We start from the raw sequence: 19,104 nt of genomic DNA, 5'->3' as shown, positions 1-19,104 counted from the left end.
TCATGTTACCTTAAAGGCACATGTGTGCAATTGATAGCTCCCAAAACAGAGGCAAAATGTGCAATTGGGTAGAAATCAATCATAATTTGTTGTTGTTGCTGTCTGCTTTGAGAGAATGATTTATAATGATGAGTTTTTCCTGAGAAATGCAGTCAGAAACTGATCAATACATATGGAGGTGGCAGACTGACTTCTTCCAGCTGTGACCCATAGAGATGGCTGGAAGATGCCAGCAATCAAAAAGGTGAAGCAATATTTACTTTGAGGTGTACTGATAAGGCATGACTTCTCAGAATGGAAGGGAGCAGTTCCTGCTTGAACTGTTGGCATAGTGGAGTAGAAAGAATAAATGTGGTATTTATATCGGTGCCAGAAAGGATATTTTTTGCCTTAAATTACCCCCCACTTCTCTCGAGAATTTACCAAGATCTTGAGGAGTGGAATTGATATATCTCCTGGCTAGGGCGTATTGCCACTTTTAAAATGAATATTCTACCCAGAATTAGCTACCTGTTCCAGACGATTCCATACAATATCCCGACACCCATCTTGCAAAAATGGCAACACAGATTTATGAAATTCATATGACAGGGAAAACACCCCAGGATTGCGCAAAAAGTCCTCTTTCAACTTAGAGCGCAAGGAGGATTGGCAGGTCCCAACATCTTATTGTACCATGCAGCTGCTCAGCTGCGTTCTGTAGTAGACTGGCATAGGACAACCATTTGCAAACCCTGGGCGCTCCTAGAACAGGAACTCATGGGTATGGTTCCTTTACCAACTCTGTTATGGCAACACCGAAAAATTTGGCTGATGTTGCATGATCTTCCTCCTCCGGTTCTGCATACCCTTCAAACCTGGCATAAATGGAAGACCACCTTAGTGGGTAATAAAGTAGGCTCAATCAACTCCTTGCCATTTTATCATAAGGAATTTCTAGAGGGCAATGCGTCCACTATTTTTAGATCCTGGATAAATAAAGGTATTGACCCAAAAAACACAAAGGAAGGCGATCTATAAAAGCCGGCAGGATGAAAAAAGAATAGATGCCAATAGTCTTATATAATTCCTTTATTGAAGTGGAGACACAAGGGTAGCCCGACTCTGGCGAAACTCGGCCAGAGTCGGGCTACCCTTGTGTCTCCACTTCAATAAAGGAATTATATAAGACTATTGGCATCTATTCTTTTTTCATCCTAAATAAAGGTATTTACAGCTGTGCCCAGCTCTGGGAAAACGCTAAGTGGGTGGATTTTCAGACTTTGCAGAATAGATAAACTTCTGTCTGGGGCAGCGCATATCACTATTTACAATTGAGAAATTATTTACGTAAACCTGGCAGTTTCGAGCACTCCCCTTCGTCTTGCCATGGCGCCCCGCACTTTCACCAAGGTAATGGTGGTAGTGGCGGCCACCCTGCATCGAGACTGAGTCCTAGTCCATCCTTACCTGGACGATTGGCTCATCCGGGCGAAATCAAAGTCTCTTTGCAGGCTGGTGGTCAGCAAGGTTCTGTCGTGTCTGACCTCTCTAGGGTGGGTCATCAACTTTCCCAAGAGCAAGCTTTAACCCTCCCAGACATTGGAATTCCTGGGGGCGCGATTCGACACTCGAGTAGGCAGGGTGTTTCTTCCGGAGGATCGATCGCTCAAACTCAGGGGCCAAGTGCGCAATTTTCTCTCTTGCCCTGCCAACGGCCTGGGATTATCTCCAGGTTATGGGTCCATGGCCTCCACTATCGATCTGGTCCCCTGGGCTTTTGCGCATATGCGTCCGTTACAGAAGCCTTGCTATCCCACTGGACACTGGTATCGGAACAGTTTCAGATGCCCCTGCCGCTCTCCGAGTCTACCGTCGCAGTACTGCAGTGGTGGCTATCGCCTGCCCATCTTCAGAAGGGGATGTCCCTTCTGACACCGCAGTGGATCGTGGTAACAATGGACGCCAGCCTCTCCGGCTGGGAAGTTGTATGCCAGACCCAGTCTGCTCAGGGGTATTGGTCTCCGACTCAATCTCGCTGGCACATAAATCGACTGAAAGCTCGAGCGGTCTGACTGGCTCTCAAGGCCTTCCTTCCCCTACTCCTCCACAAGGCGGCGCGGGTCCTGTCGGACAATTCCACCACTGTAGCCTACATCTGTCGACAAGGGGGCACCAGGAGTTGCCTAGTCGCTCTGGAAGCCAGCAGGCTCTTCGCATGGGCGGAACGTCACCTAGAGCGCTTAGCGGCATCCCATATTGCGGGAAAGGAGAACGTTCAAGCAGATTTCCTCAGTCATCAGAAGTTAGACCCAGGCGAGTGGGAATTGCCAGATGTAGCGATGAAACTGATCATCCGCAGGTGGTGTCCCCCTCACTTGGATCTGATGGCCACCATGACCAATGCGAAAGCTCCTCTGTTCTTCAGCCGCAGATGGGAACATTGCGTGGAAGGGGTGGATGCCCTGGTCCTTCCCTGGCCCCGCGACATTCTTCTGTACCTGTTCCCTCCCTGGCCGTTAGTGGACAAAGTACTCCAAAGAATCGAGCTTCATCGTGGACCTGTCATTCTAGTGGCTCCGGAATGGCCTCACAGACCGAGGTTTGCGGACCTCGTGAATCTAGCTATGGACGGTCCCCTACACCTTGGTCATCTTTCCCATCTTCTTCGGCAGGATCCCATATTTTTTGATCAGGCGGCTCGCTTCTGTCTAGCGGCCTGGCTTTGAACGGCGGAGATTGAGAACGAAGAGATATAAGGAAGAAGTTATATCCACTCTATTGCGGGCCAGGAAGCAGACTACCTCGCTTGCTTATGACTGAGTATGGAAGGGTTTTGAAAATATGTGTGTCGCCTCGGGTATGTCGGCTCGTAAGGCTCTGGTTTCCCAGGTCCTTTCTTTTCTCCAGAACGGTCTCACCAAGGGGTTGTTGTTCAGTTCTCTCCTAGGCACCGTTGACTGTTATTCAGTGGCGGCTCATCCGGATGTCGTCCATTTCCTTAAGGGAGCCAAGCACTTGAATCCTCTGGTCCAGGTTACTTGTCCCCCGTGGAGTCTTAACTTGGTTCTCCAGGTTCTCTGTGAAGCTCCTTTTGAGCCCTTAAGGAGGGCTGCGCTCAAGGATTTGACTCTCAAAACAGTCTTCTTGGTGTCCATTTATTCAGCCAGAAGAATCTCAGAGCTCCAAGTGTTAAGAACATAAGAAATTGCCATGCTGGGACAGACCAAGGGTCCATCAAGCCCAGCATCCTGTTTCCAACAGAGGCCAAAAACCAGGCCACAAGAACCTGGCAATTACCCAAACACTAAGAAGAACCCATGCTACTGATGCAATTAATAGCAGTGGCTATTCCCTAAGTATAATTGATTAATAGCCATTAATGGACTTCTCCTCCAAGAACTTATCCAAACCTTTTTTGAACCCAGCTACACTAACTGCACTAACTACCTTCTCTGGCAACAAATTCCAGAGCTTTATTGTGCGTTGAGTGAAAAAGAATTTTCTCCGATTAGTCTTAAATGTGTTACTTGCTAACTTCATGGAATGCCCCCTAGTCCTTCTATTATTCGAAAGTGTAAATAACCGAGTCACATCTACTCGTTCAAGAACTCTCATGATCTTAAAGACCTCTATCATATCCCCCCTCAGCCATCTCTTCTCCAAGCTGAACAGCCCTAACCTCTTCAGCCTTTCCTCATAAGGGAGCTGTTCCATCCCCTTTATCATTTTGGTTGCCCTTCTCTGTACCTTCTCCATCGCAACTATATCTTTTTTGAGATGCGGCGACCAGAATTGTAGATGTTGTCGTGCAGACAGCCTTTTCTACGTTTCTCGGATTCAGGGGTATCCCTTAAGAAGCTACCCTCTTTCATGCCAAAGGTCGTGTCTTTTTTTCATGTCAATCAGTCCGTGGAACTTCCGGCTTTTTCTTCATCAAAAGTACCAAATACAGCTGGAGGTGATATGCGGCGCCTCGATGTGAAACAGGTCTTGCTGCAGTACCTTCAGGTTACAAATGAGTTCCGGGTCTCTGACCACTTGTTTGTTCTGTGGAGTGGGCCAAATAAAGGTAATAAGGCTTCCAAGGCCACTATCGCGCGTTGGCTAAAGGAGGCCATTGCGTCGGCTTACATCTGTAAGGGTCAGCCCGTGCCAGAAGGCTTAAAAGCTTATTCCTTACAGTCTCAGGCTACTTCTTGGGCGGAGAGTCAATCAGTTTCTCCACAGGAAATATGTAGGGCAGCTACTTGGAAGTCCCTGCATACTTTTGCTTGTCATTACCGTCTGGATGTGCAGGCTCCAGTTTTTGGCTCCTTCGGGCGGCAGGTTCTTCGAGCGGGACTATCTCGGTCACACCCTGTTTAGGGAAGCTTTGGTACATTCCACGGTCTGGACTGATCCAGGTACGTACAGGGAAAGGAAAATTGGTTCTTACTCGTTCCTGTAGTACCATGAATCAGTCCAAAAACCCGCCCGTACTAGATCTGATACGTCCGCTCGAATGTTCTGTCTTTTTCTACAGGTTTTTTCAGTTATCTGATTTGTTGTCTACTATTACTAAAGCACCAGAAGCATTTAACAGAAGAAAATAAAATTGTATGCAAGAGCATTTTTATTCTTACAGAATCCTTTCAGTTGTTCACTTGTTCAATTTGTTAGTTTTTTCTTATTGCTTGCTTGATCTTTGGGAAGTTATATCTGCTTTGAAAGTACTTTATACTGAAGGAGTGTATGGTAGGCTCTGTCCTGATACAGAATACCCTCACAGTTTTGGTCTGTCTCCACCTGCTGGACAGGAGGCTCAACCCACGGTCTGGACTGATCCGTGGTACTACAGGAACGAAAATTAGCAGGTAAGAACCAATTTTCCTTTACAGGAAATGCCAAACAAACTTGTGAGCAAGGATAACAAATTCCCCATTTGCTCCCCACATCTTGTGCCTCAACTCCTGGCATGCTGCTCTTTCCATTCCAGGAGAAGCAAGCATGCCAAATGCCAGGTAATAAATGACAAAAAGTTTGAATTTGGTGCGTTAAATAGCAGGTGAAAAAGGGTTCACACATTCTTGATGATGTTCTTTCGTGTGTTCATTATGAAATAGCAAAGTACATGTGGACATCCAAACCTTGCCCCAAACACACCCATTTCCACATACATTTCACACACATTTGACCTGATTTGAAAATCACTTATGCGCACGTAGGTCGAATATATGCACATATAAGGAGTTTTTGTGTGTGAAACCCCTTGGAAAGTGTACTCATATGTGATAGTGGTATACATTAAACATGCATAGTAACTATAAGAAAATGTTAGATGGATAGCTATAAAATAAGCTATCCATTTTGAAAAAATAATTAAAATTCAGTAGAGCACTTAACCCTAAACCTACACTGTAGACCATGCTGCCCACAACTTGATAATCTAATTGTAAATTTTTCCACAGAAGTAGTTGCAGTGAAGGTTACAATTCAAGCCACCCAGTGACACCAAACAATCAACAACTTGTACTTCTTGTCTTGCTTTTTAGCACGTGTGGCATTTACTTTTGACCTTTTCTCCAGATAATTTGTTCCATGCAGATTCTCTTTCTTTCCTCCATCCTTACTGAATTCTACATTATGGTATGTCATTGCTGATATTTCCACAGACTCGTGCAGGGAAGCAGGATTCTGTGCAATGGATTTCTTTCTGTTTTTGGTCTTTTTTTCCCTTTGAATTGTATTTTTTGGCCTATCAGATTCCCCCTGCTTCTTTGGGTTTCCAGCTCAGTCAGAACTGGCCTCTACTGGGCAACAGCAGCACCATAAGCTTTCATTCACAGCTATGCAGCAATGGTTGGGACTACCAACCCCCCCCCCCCCCCCCCCCCCCGAGGCTGTGAACGATGCTTTTGTGACCTCAGCCAGCCCTGGGAGTCAAACCTAGGACTTCTGCCAGCTGCTGGGCCGCCAGGTCAGACTGGTTCCTAAGACTTCAAGGGGGGAATTTTCAAAGGCATTTACTCAAACTTTTTTTTTTATGTGCGGAAGGGGCTGGCTGGAAATTTCCCCCAGCAGTTATGCGCGAAACACCCTCTTGCACACACTACCTGCATACTAAAGAAGTATGCTGGAGCGAGACAGAGGGATACATGGATACTTTCAATCTTTCAGCTTTAACTTCCACACGTATGCGCCAGCATGTACCCAACACGGCCATAAGTTTGCTTTGAAAATTCAGGCTACAGTTTGCAGATACTTTTAGCTGCAGCCTTTAGCCCTACACGGGCTACTGAAAATTACCCTCCTTGAGTCTTAATCCACTGCATAAACCATCAAGGGAAACTTTGCTAGAAGGATAAGTTTGAGTGTGCATGGTAGATTATAACAAGGAGATAAATAAGGAAAGCACAGGCTCTTTGCTAACACTTGTGGGAAAACGGATAATGGAAGACACTGAAAAAGGGGAGGCATTTGATGCCTTTGTTGCTTCAGTTTTTACAGAAAATGTCCTTTTCTTTAAGCACAGCTATTTTGTTCCTTATAGTACCTTTGGGCTGTATCTACAAGGTCAGCCTTTAACAATTTCTATGTTTTAGTTTCCTGTCATGAACCATCCTTTTGCCATTGGATGATCTCACCCTTCACTGTAAGTGTTAGTGTTCCTGAAACGGGAGCATTCTACTTCACTCTCCATGGGATCAGCTTTTCCCCTACAAGGAAAAGTAGGGGAAAAGCTTTTAAATACGATAAGATGCTGCAGAGCTGTAGTGAATAAAGGTGACTCCAGGAGAAGGACTTTTCTTTAAGAACTGGAAAGGTGTGTAGAATTTCCTGTTGTGATTACTAAATATTTTTCACAAACACAAGTTTGTGAAAACAGCCCCTGGACATTTTTTAAGATATTAGTTTGCTCTTTGCTGTGACAGAAGGCAATATCTGGAATTTAGGGGTGGGGAACAAACAGTTTTTTTTTCACCAGACATTTTTCCCATTGCAGATTCCTACTTCCTTTTAGAAACCGTTAATGTAAATTTAAGTTAATTTATCTTTTCCCAATGTTGACAAATTAAATGCAATTGACTTATCCTGTTTACATAAAGGCAAGTTCCTTTTTTTATAATTCAGACTTCTGCTGTTATGCAATATTAAAAGACATTTTAATATGAAAAACAGGAACTGAACTCAAACACTTTTTGAAAGAAATGAACTGATTAGAATAGTGAAATGTTTTATTGAAGGACATACAACAGCAAAGACAAACTTAAGTCAGAAGATTAAAGAGGCGCCAGTAAAATTTGCATACAGATAAAGGTTCATGTACTGTAGAAAACAATCCTTAGTAATAAATGAAAGTGGAAAAATATTTACCATAAAGGTGGGTTATTATCAGCGAAGGCTGGGGACGGGGAAATCATACTTGTTAGCCAGAAACTGCATGAAAAAGTGCCTCTGGCTGTATGTAATCACTTGCCCCCTTGGTTCCTTATCAAAAATTCAAAACAGTTTAAAATTATAAAGGCAATTATATAAACAAGAATAAATAATATTTCTATTCTTTTTTTTTTTTTTATAATAGTCTTTATAATTTTAGACTGTTTTGAATTTTTTTGATAAATTAGAAGACATTTGAATTTGATCATTTAACACAGCCCAATTACATAATCCTATATAATCTCACTCTGTATTTTTAGGTGTTCTTGCAGTTCCATTCTTCCCCTGGCCTCCTTATTCAGTCTGTGCTGACAGTGTCTGCATCACCATAATGTTTAGCTTTTGCTCTCCGTCATCTCCATTGCTCCTCAAGCCTAAAGAAAGAAATATTTAAAAAGAAGTCACAAAGCCAAATAACAAAAAGCTGATGACACATATTGTCAAAAATAAGGCCAGCAAAACAAAGGTGATCAGAAAAAGGCACAACAAAATACAGAAATCATTATTTAACAGAAATATTTTGATTATTCTGAACTTTTTGTTTATGATAAAATTAGTCAATAATTAAAGAATTATGAATAATTTAGCTCCACTGGTTTGGATCATAAGTACAAAAAGGGCTGAGAATCACCATTTGGGAGGAAGAAATGTAGTCTGGTTAAAGCCATAAACAATAAGTTAGGATAACTTATCTCATGATTTTTTTTTAATCTGTTTTATTAAAGCTAATGAACAATATAACAGAACAGTCGCATAACATACAATTGTTTCTGGCGTACACCATACAATGAACAGATAAGCAAGTACAAAGGAATTTCCCAACCACTATCCCACCCTCCCAATCGCATCTCTCATCGTGATCTAAGCCATGAAGTAAATCCAGGGAAACCCGAGAAGCACAGAGCTTCAACTAAAAGTCATTCCTATCTCAAGATTTCAAATCCATTCTCCCAAATACTCTCTCTATGACTTTAGATAAGTCCTTTATCTCTCTAAGCTTCAACTGAGAAATAATAATAATATTGTTTATTCCCCAATGTCCTCTTTAGAAACTTAAATCAGGCACCAAACATTAGTTGCTTGACTATTCACCCAGAGCTGATGGAATGGATGTTTCTGATGAACTTTAATTGCAAAGCACATGTGGGATCCTGCTTGGATGAAAAGCAGTTCCTTAAAGCAACTTACCATCACCTGCTGCTTTAAATATTATGCTTTTAGGAGCATAAGTGGCATAACGATAATACTTGATTAAATATTTTGTTTACCAGGTTTCTCAGTGCCAGGACAAAGTACATGAATTGGAGATAAAGGTGGAAGATCCCAATACCGAAAATAGAATTCGTCATCTAGAAGGAAAAGACCCGTCCGGAGCTGAACTGATAACAAAACTAGAGGAGGTACAGTGGGATTTATTTCACAAGCTCCTATAGCAGAATAAGCACACACATTCTTGGGGCAATTTTCAGTACTGCTCAAATGGTTGCAAAGTCCACAGGCACTTTTACCCACCTTCTTTGCACCAGTTCTGAAAGAGAAAGTACGTGCATGCTTTTCCTTTGAAAACTGCCTAGAGAAAAAGTGCCTGCACCTGCTTTTTCTGCAGGTATTTCTTTCATGAAAAACAATGCATGCATTTTTTAACATGCTAAACTATGCACATTGTTGTCTTTCCCGGCCTAATCCCATCCCTGATTCCGCCTAATATTTGCTTGGATAAAGGTGAAAATGTTATTGATCCCCCGCACATACTTTTTCCTGGGGAAAGGGAGAGCAACTGTCAGACAGCCTATTTACCCGAGTAAATGGCTTCCAAAAATGTCCGTTTGCAACAAAGGCCCAGATTTTAAAGGCCCGGCCATGCGCCTATGTCCTGGGGCTTCGAAAAGGGGCAGGGTGGGGAGCCTCTGACCCCGCCCCTTTTCCGAAGCCCTGGGACTTACTCGCGTCCTGGGGCTTTATGCACATGGCCGGGCCTTTTTAAAATAGGCCCGGCATGCGTAGGGCTTTTAAAATCCGGGCCAATATGTTTTGATTTCGTCTTTTTATGGTATATAAGTTCCTTCTCTTTAGTGGATGAGAATCGGCAGGGATAGTTTGACCTGGGCCCCAAACAAAATGATTTTTCATAGTAACAAAACAAGAAAACTTCTGTAGGTTAAGCCATTACAACTGTTATGTTAACAAGCTACATAATAAGCAAAACTAGAATAGTCAGCCTGTTTAAGTAGAATAGTTACTTTTCAGTTTCTTCTCACTTACAAATATACTCTTAATACAGCTGGAACTGCATCTGGCAGAAAAGGAGGAAAAATTGTTGGAGAAGGATTTTTTGCATGAACAGGTTACACGGCTTTCTGACCGAATCCGCATAAAAGCTGAAAATGGCAAGCAAGATACACTCACCCTGGCAACCAAGGTAATGACGAGAGCAACCTGGCTGTAAAGGAATGTGTACTAAAGCTGAAATGTTCTGTTAGTTGATAAAGAGCCAGCAGTTGATGACATCTACTCGTGATTTACTTATATCACTGTACTTCAGGAGTCCCAGGTTCTTGTTGGTTATTCAATTCAGATGTTGGTAATATGTTCAGATCCTGGGGGAATACCGATGATCACATGCAACTTGGTCAGTGCTAACCACTAAAATAACACTGACAGGTGAAGACTTGCCTACCTTGGACTAAGGCACCAAGAGCCTTCATAATCAGCTTCCATAGGGGTTCCCCCTGTTCTTATTCCCACCAGCCAAATCAAACTTGGGGAACCTTCTGACCCTGGTACATGTACATTCTGAAGTTGGCTCAGCTTGGCTGGTATGTGTCACTGAGACACTGGGACTGGGATTCCCTCCCTCCTAGATGCTAGGAATGCTGCTTAATCTTCCTGATGAACTAATTGTAGGTCATAAGAAAAAGGGCTAGAAAAATATTAATGCAGGCGAATCACAAATTTGCCATGAAATTTTGGGACTTGAATGTTGTCCTATGTGATTGGACACAGCCATGTATCATTGTTCCATATGAGAACAAAAACTTGTATTTAATATAATGTGGCACAGTATTCTCTGAAAGGACATTATTAACCCATGCCATCACTACAATGTGGCTACAACTAGCTTCAACCAAAGGAAGTGTTTAGTGTAGGAAAAAAACTGAAAAAGAACCTTGAACCATGTTTAGAGAGGAAGCCATTTTTTGACTAGGCTAAAAGTTTACATGAGGTGTGGATATTGTTTAAAAATACCATTTGGAAGCCCAAATAAAATGTATTCTCTGCATTAAAAAAGTTTGAAGGAAGACAAAACGATTGCTAGCATGGTTTAATGGTGATGTGAAAGAGGCAATTAAAGCCAAAAGGGCATCTGTCAAAAAATGGAAAGCAGACCCTAGTGAGCAAAATAGGCAAGAGCATAAGTACTATCAAATTAGATGTCGAACAGAAATGAAACAAGCCAGGAAAGAATTGGATGAGAAGTCTCCATAGAGTAAAAACTGCTAATAAAAACTTTTTCAAGTACATTCAAAGCAAAAATCCTGCCAGGGAGTCAGTCGGACCAGCAGATGACCAAGGGGTAATGGCGTGCTCAGGGAGAACAAGGAAATTGCAGAAAAATTGAATATATTTTTTGCTTCAGTTTTTACTGAGAAGGTTGTTGGAGAAATACTAACATTAGATTATGATGATTCTGAGCAACTAAAGCAAAGCTCTGCAATAATGAAACATAAGAAGTTGCCGTACTGGGTCAGATCAAGGGTCCATCAAGCCCAGCATCCTATTTCCAACAGTGGCCAATCAGGTTACAAGTACCTGGCAAGTACCCAAACATTAAGTAGCTCCCATACTACTAATGCCAGTAATAGCAGTGGCTATTCCCCATCACGGAAAGATTAAAAGATTTCTTTGTTTCGGTGTTTACTGAAAAGGATGTTGGGGAGATAGCTGTCCAGAGAAGGTTTTCATGGGTAATGATTCAGATGAACTGAACCAAATCATGGTGAACCTAGAAGATGTGGTAGGCCTGAGTGACAAACTGAAGAGTAGTAAATCTCCTGGATCAGATGATATACACCCCAGGGTTCTGAAGGAACTAAAAAATGAAATTTCATATCAGATGAAATTTGTAACCTAACATAGAAATCAGCCATTGTACCTTAAAAAAGGTTTGGTTAAGTTCTTGGAGAAGAAGTCCATTTCCTATTAATCTTAGAAAGAAATGGAACAGAAGAAATTGGCTGGAAATTATTAAAGTCAGTGTGTGAAACTGAGAAGTTCTTTTGTATTGGAGTAATAGCAGCCGATTTTAGAGAGTCCGGCATGGTACCAGAAGATAAGGAAGAATTGACAAAGATTTTATCATGAGATGTAATAGATCAATGTGACAAACTAAAGAGAAACAAATCACCAGGAGCAGATGTTATTCACCTCAGCATCCTGAAAGAACTCAAACATAAAATTGTAGACCTGTTACTAGTAATCATTATCAATCATTTAAAATAGCGACAGTTTCTGTAGATAGGAGAGTGACCAATTTAACACCAGTTTTTAAAAAGGTTCCAGAGGTGACACAGAAAAATATAGACCAGTGAGGATGTTGGTGCTGGGCAAAATGGTAGAAGTTAATCTTAAAAAAAGTATTACTGGCCAAATAGAGAGACATTGCTTAATGGGGATGAATCAACATGGTTTTGGCAAAGGGAAATCTTGACTTATAAATCTATTACATTTTTTTAAGGTGTAAACAATCGTGTAGAGAAAGGTGAGCCAGCTGACTTTGGAAGTAATTTTCTAAAGGACTTATGGGTGGAAAAGTAGTATATAACATAGCATTTTTAAAAAATGCATTTATGCACATGAAACCTTTTGATAATTCAGCCCTATGAAGTGAATTTTCAGAGGAGTTACGCATGTAAAAAGTAGCAATTTTCAAAAGCCAATTTAAAACCACAAAGCACGTTTTACGTACGTAGATCTTTTTGAAAATTACTTCCATAGTCTGTTTCGATTTTCAGAAGGCATTTGACAAAGACCCTCATGAGAGACTCCTCAAGAAAGTAAAAAGTCTAAGATAGGAGGCAGGTCTTGTTGTGAATTGGTAACTGGTTAAAAGACAGGAAAAAGAGAGTAGACTACATGGACAGGTTTCCAAATGGAGAAAGGTCATTAGTGGAATGCTCCAAGGATTTGTACTAGGACCTATGCTGAATAACAGATCCATAAATGATCTGGAAAAGGGAAAAATAAGTGAGGTGATCAAATTTGCAGAATGTACAAAATTATTTAAAGTTGTTTGAACAGCAGCAGATTATGAGAAACTGCAGAAGGACCTTGCAAGATGAGGAGACCGGACATATGAATGGCAGATGAAATTAAATGTGTAAAAGTGCAAAGTGATGCACATAGGAAAAATAATGCCAACTATAGTGGGTTCCATATTAGGAGTCACCATGCAGGAAAAGGACCTTGGAGCCTTTGTAGACAGTACATTAAAAGTTGTAGCTCAGTGTGTGATGATCAAAAAGCAAACAGAATGTTAAGAATTATCTAAAAAGCAATAGAGAATATGATATTGCCTCTGTATCGAGCCATGATGCAAACGCACTTTGGGGCAGATTTTCAAAAGCTACGCGCGTAACCCGAGAAAATTTGCCCCTGCCTGCGCCGAGCCTATTTTGCATAGGCTCGGCGGCGCGCGCAAGCCCCGGGACGCGTGTATGTCCCTGGGCGGTGGATCGGGGGCGGTGTCGAGTGCTCCAGCACAGCAACCTAAGCCGGGGCATGGCACGCCGGCGCGCACAAACTTTTTCAACAAAGGTAGGGGGGGAAATGGAGGGGCCAGAGAAAAAGTTCCCTTCCAAGGCCGCTCTGATTTCAGAGCGGCCTTGGAAGGAACGGGGAAAGCCATCGGGGCTCCCCTCGGACTCAACGTGCGCAAGGTGCACGTGTGCACCCCCTTGTGCGCGCTGACCCCGGATTTTATAACATGTGCGCGCATGTTATAAAATCAGGCGTAGATTTGTTTGCGCCGGGTTGCGTGAACAAATCTATGCCCGCGCATAAGTTTTACAAATCCATGCCCGCGCATAAGTTTTAAAATCTGTCCCTTTGAGTACTGTGTGCAGTTCTGGTGGCCCCATCTAACAAAAGACAAAGTGGAACTATAAAGGGTGCAGAGTAGGGCAACAAAAATACTAAAAGGGATGTAATAGCTCTGTTATGGTGAGAGGCTACTCAGGATAGGGCTCTTCAATTTGGAGAAGAGACGGCTGAGTGGCTACATGAAAGAAGTTTATACATTCATGAATGGCGTGGGACAGATAAATAAAGGATGGTTATTAACATGGGTATCCAGGATTACCGGCCTCAGTTAGGCTTTACTAACCTCCTCAACCTTTTCCCCAACCCATGAACAAACCACCACGTCACTAAAAATTGGGTTTAACAAAGCCGAAGTTTATTGACATCTGTCAAATTCAAACCAATACCAAGCAAAACTTATCAACATAAAGGAAAACCAACAGTGAAAACCATTGGCAGGGATTACTGACCCCCCACCCAGCTTTGGGGCTGCCCATGCCATAACCCCAGCGAGGTCACCAACAACCAAAGTGACACTAGTAGACCTCCGTCACACCGTGTCACCTCGACTGCATCCCAGCCAAAGGGTCCCACAGCACAGCCGGGTGAACCAACTATGCTGCTACTGCCCCCACCACCACCAGTGTGTTAACAAATGCACTCTTAACTCTTGCATCAACAAGTTATACAATTTGTCACCTAGGGCTCAGCTTAACAGAACTGTGGCAACAATGAAAATGACAACAAGGGCACTAGAACAAAACAAGGGAGAGAGGGAAGGCAAGAGAAATCACCAAAGAGTAACAGGAGCAAAAGGAGGAGGTGAGCCTAGCCCTTAAATAAATAGCCCACTTGCCCATCCTAATTACCCCACCAACCAGGAGTCTAAACTACCCTTGCTTTTTAAAAAATTCTCATGAGACAGCACAGCCCCACAGGAATTGTTTAACTCCGGGGCGGGGGAGTCTCCAGCCATCCCAGGACCATGTTACAAGCAGCAGGCAGGACTCCACCCATCTGCCTTTTATTTACCCTTTCAAATAATATTAAAACAAGGGGACACTCCCATGACCACTATCAACCAGCAGATTTAAAACAATTTGTAGAAAGTACTTTTTCACTCAACACAATCAAGCTGTGGAATCTGCTGCTAGAAGACATGGCCAAGACAACTAGCATAGCGAGGTGAAGACTACGTTTTGACATGTTCCAGGAGGAAACGTCTAGTGGGTGCACTGAGAGGAGGGGGATCACCTTGCTGGTGGCTGAAAGGAATCACTAAGTTCTGTTTGGGACATTTTTTTAAAGACAGCTGTTATTTTACTTTGACATTGTGTTATATTTATCCTGTTATGCTAGTATGTGTATCCTGTTTGATTCACTGTTTGCTCAATAAAAATCTTTAATTACAAAAAAAAAAAAAAAAAATAGGAAACAGAGAGAAGGATTAAATGGACAAGTTTCTCAGTGGAAAAAGGTAAACAGTGGAGTGCCTGAAGGATCTGTACTAGGATCGGTGTTTTTCAATATATTTATAAATGATCTGGAAAGGAATACGACGAGTGAGGTAATCAAATTTGCAGATGATACAAAATTATTCAGAGTAGTTAAAGCACAAGCAGATTGTGATAAATTGCAGAAGGACCTTGTAAGAATGGAAAATTGGACATCCAAATGGCAGATGAAATTTAATGTGGATAAGTGCAAGGTGATGCATATAGGGAAAAATAACCTGTTCTATAGTTACACGATGTTAAGTTCCATATTAGGAGCTACTGCCCAGGAAAAAGATCTAGGTGTCATAGTGGATAATACATTGAAATCGTCAGCTCGGTGTGCTGCGGCAGTCAAAAAAGCCAATAGAATGTTAGGAATTATTAGGAAGGGAATGGTTAATAGAACGGAAAATGTCTTAATGCCTCTATCGCTCCATGATGAGATTGCACCCTGAATGTGTACAGTTCTGGTCGTCGCATCTCAAAAAAAGATATAGTTGCGATGAAGGTGGTACAGAGAAGAGCACCCAAAATGATAAAGGGGATGGAACAGCTCCCCTATGAGGAAAGACTAAAGAGGTTAGAGCTGTTCAGCTTGGAGAAGAGACAGCTGAGGGGGGATATGATAGAGGTGTTTAAAATCATGAGAGGTCTAGAACTGGTAAATGTGAATCTGTTATTTAGTCTTTTGGATAATAGAAGGACTAGGGGGGGACTCTATGAAGTTAGCAAGTAGCACATTTAAAACTTAGAGGAAATTCTTTTTCACTCAATGCACAATTAAACTCTGGAATTTGTTGTCAGGGGATGTGGTTAGTGCAGTTAGTGTAGCTGGGTTTAAAAAAGGATTGGATAAGTTCTTGGAAGAGAAGTCCATTACCTGCTATTAATCAAGTTGACTAAGAAAATAGCCACTGCTATTACTAGCATCAGTAGAATGAGATAGACTTAGTTTTTGGGTACTTGCCAGGTACTTGCAGCCTGGATTGGCCACTGTTGGAAACAGGATGCTGGGCTTGATGGACCCTTGATCTGACCCAGTATGGCAATTTATTATGCTCTTAAAGGCCGATACAGTATGGACGCGGTAGAAAGAGTGCGGCAGTGCCAGGCGCACCCGCGTTCGCCGCACGCACGGTTCGGATGACAAAGCACTCGATACAGTATTTAAATGGCATGCAAATGCCAGTCGCGTCCAAAGCGTGTCCAAGAAGCGCCCATGAAGCACAATCCATTTTACTGTATAGGCGCTATACAGCGCCTATACAGTATCCTGGGTGCGCTGGTACCTGTCATTTCAAATGACATTTGAAATGACAGGTACCAGGAAGTGGATACAGGAGAAGGGCTGACTGACCCCCTAACTCCCCGGGACAAGACCAAAGTGAATCGGGCAAACTTTCCGCCAGCCCCCGCTCACCTGCCCTGGCCGCGTCCATGGGTGCCGGTCTCCCGCGCTGACAGCTCCGGAACAGCCCCAGTCCTCTCTCCCCTCCTCCCGGGGACAGCTGGCGGCGAGAGCGGCTTCAGCAGCCCGGGGCGGATCGGGCGCTCCCCATGGCTCCCTATTCTCTAAAAGGTAATGAGCGCATGCCGTGACCTCAGACGTTGCACGCCGTGACCCGAGCGCCCGGCTGGACGTCCGAGGTCACGGCATGCGCTCCTTACCTTTTAGAGAATAGGAATCCTGGGAGCCATGGGGAGCGCCCAATCCGCCCCGGGCTGCTGAAGCCGCTCTCGCCGCCGGCTGTCCCCGGGAGGAGGGGAGAGAGGACTGGGGCTGCTCCGGAGCTGTCAGCTCAGGAGACCGGCATGCATGGACGCGGCCAGGGCAGGTGAGCGGGAGCTGGCGGAAAGTTTGCCCGTGAAATTTCATCTCGGCTTGCCTGACGCTCCACACTAACGCAGGGGTAAGGGTAGGTGGTAAATTAGCAGGTTAAACATGCGGCAAAACTGCAGGTTAAAAAAGCGATAATCGGGGCGCGCGTTACTGTATGGGAGGGAATAGCTAATCTGATCGTTTACATCTCATATACACATGCCGCAGGCGGAAAGGGTTACCAGTTGATTTAAAGAGGCGGTAAGGATGGGTTAAAAGGGATAGTGAATCGCGGGTTGGACTAACGCGGCCAAATTGTGAGTAGAAAGCGGGTTAGAAGCAGGGTAACCGCGGCCGCACTTTACTGTATTGGCCTGACAGTTATTAACCAGGTACACTAGCAAAAGCCATCACTATCCCTGGGCGTGAACAGCAAATAGATCTGTATTATAGGATCTACTAGGTATTTGTGACCTGGACTGGCCACTGTTGGAGACAGGATCCTGAGCTTCATGGACCTTAGCGTGACCCAGCCTGGCATTTATGTTCAGATTGTGATACATGCTGCCTAATTTAGGTTCTTTTGTTTATGATCCACTTTGGGGGGACCTATGTTTTTTAGGAATGTTTTAACACAAAAATATCAATTCAGATTCACCAATCAAAAAACTGCTATTGTGATGTAAAGGATTAAAACATTATACCCTCGCTTATCAGATTTTATTTGAAACAAAATCATGGCCTTCAAAGAAACATTTTACAGCAGTGTAAAATTAGTTTGGTGAGATTGGGAATGCAAGGGCTAAAAATGCAAATTATTAAATGCTCTCTTGCTTCCAGCTCTAATAGGCGGCATATTTGTATGGTCTTAATATTACCATGGAAAGAGAATGACACGAAGCTATAAATGGAACCCAGAATCTTTGACGTCTGCATTTGATCTCTAGTCCTGGCCAGTTTTCAGTGCTGGGAAGCATGCAGCGCCCTGCAGTAACCAGCAGCATTATCTACAGAATGAGCCCAGATGGCTGTCACTTAGGAATGTCTGGCATGTAGTAACAGATATGGAGGCAAATGACATTAATAAGTCATAGAACCAATTTAAAATTGTCCAGCCCTCACCTCCTTCTAGTGGAGAGAGGATTTATGAACTAAGCAAAACCAATTTGGCTTTTGTTCAGCCTGAAAAACACCTTTGCATGGCATAACCAGTGTAAATGTGGTGGCAGAGACCCAGTGTGTACAATGGGTGTTTGTGGCTGCGCATTACAAAAAGAAGCTGTACCTGTTTTGTGATTAAGTGTGACACCGTAGCTGAGTGTATGTATACAATATCTGTAAATGAAGCTGTGTATATATGACAGGGATCCTAAATCAGGTCCTGGCAACAAGAAATGTTGCCCTGGCCAAAATGTTCAGGGCTATCACTTAAGCTCAGTTTGTGGGTTATGGTGATGAGCCATTGTGGCATAAGGGTTACTAAATCTGGTAGATTCCTTTACGGGAGTGTTATGAGGGAGAAACACTAAAAGGAGTCTCCTTGGGCTCAATATAAGGTGGCATTTGGAGCAGGAAAGCGTCTTTGGTCTTTTTCTTTTTGGCTTGGCATTCCTTTTGGAGAGGGGAGCTCCACAGCTCCCTCGGCCTTTGCCATCCAGCAAGGGCCAGGGCATGAAGCCCTGTAAACCATTCCACCATGTCATCCTCCCATCTACCATGACTCTCTCCACTCCAACCAACCAGGGTATAGTGCCAGGGAAGAGGGAATACTGCTTCTGTTTACGCCCAAAAGCCCCTAGGGACTATTCCCCAACTCCCACCCATCCCCTGCAAAAGTTCACAATTATTTACAGATTTGTTTCACTCCCTGATTCAATAGGAACAGAAAGGCAAAGCTGGGAGAGAGGCAAAGGGGAGAGCTGGGGCCATCCATGGCCTGTACATTCTCTATTCCCCACCTGTAACAGCACATGTCTCAGGCAGACAGGCACAATAGATAACATTCTGGCCCAGATTTAGGCATAAACAACATAGGCAATTGCCTAAGATGCCAAATTTTAAAAGACGCCAAATATTTAGACTACAGAAGAGCCTGCTGCTGTTTGCTTTAAGATTGTGTGCCATTGCTGCTTCAAAGGGGGGCTGCTGAATCCAGTCAACATATATTCTTTCATAAAATATGCTAAAAATGTAAGCCAATATTTTGCATTATAGATAGGGCTTCTGATTTTTGGTTTAAACTGACAGAACCTGATAAAACACCTCAACATGAAAACTAGGGTTATTACTTTAAACCAAAAACCCCTGCATAGT

The 19,104-nt window shown here is 43.2% G+C and overlaps 1 protein-coding gene across 1 annotated transcript in view; it reads left to right on the top strand.

Annotated features, from left to right (window-relative positions):
* Positions 1 to 19,104, top strand: part of CCDC146 (coiled-coil domain containing 146) — a 393,451-nt gene that overhangs the window by 361,531 nt on the left and 12,816 nt on the right. The window contains exons 16-17 of the mRNA XM_029617030.1: positions 8,670 to 8,798; positions 9,680 to 9,817. Coding sequence (XP_029472890.1) covers positions 8,670 to 8,798; positions 9,680 to 9,817 — 267 coding nt within the window. The remainder of the gene's footprint in view (positions 1 to 8,669; positions 8,799 to 9,679; positions 9,818 to 19,104) is intronic.

The sequence above is a fragment of the Rhinatrema bivittatum genome, chromosome 9 (genome assembly GCF_901001135.1).
Source record: "Rhinatrema bivittatum chromosome 9, aRhiBiv1.1, whole genome shotgun sequence".
Lineage (NCBI taxonomy): Eukaryota > Metazoa > Chordata > Amphibia > Gymnophiona > Rhinatrematidae > Rhinatrema > Rhinatrema bivittatum.
The sequence above is the reverse complement of the archived record's forward strand: the minus strand, read 5'-3'. Positions and strand labels throughout refer to the sequence as shown.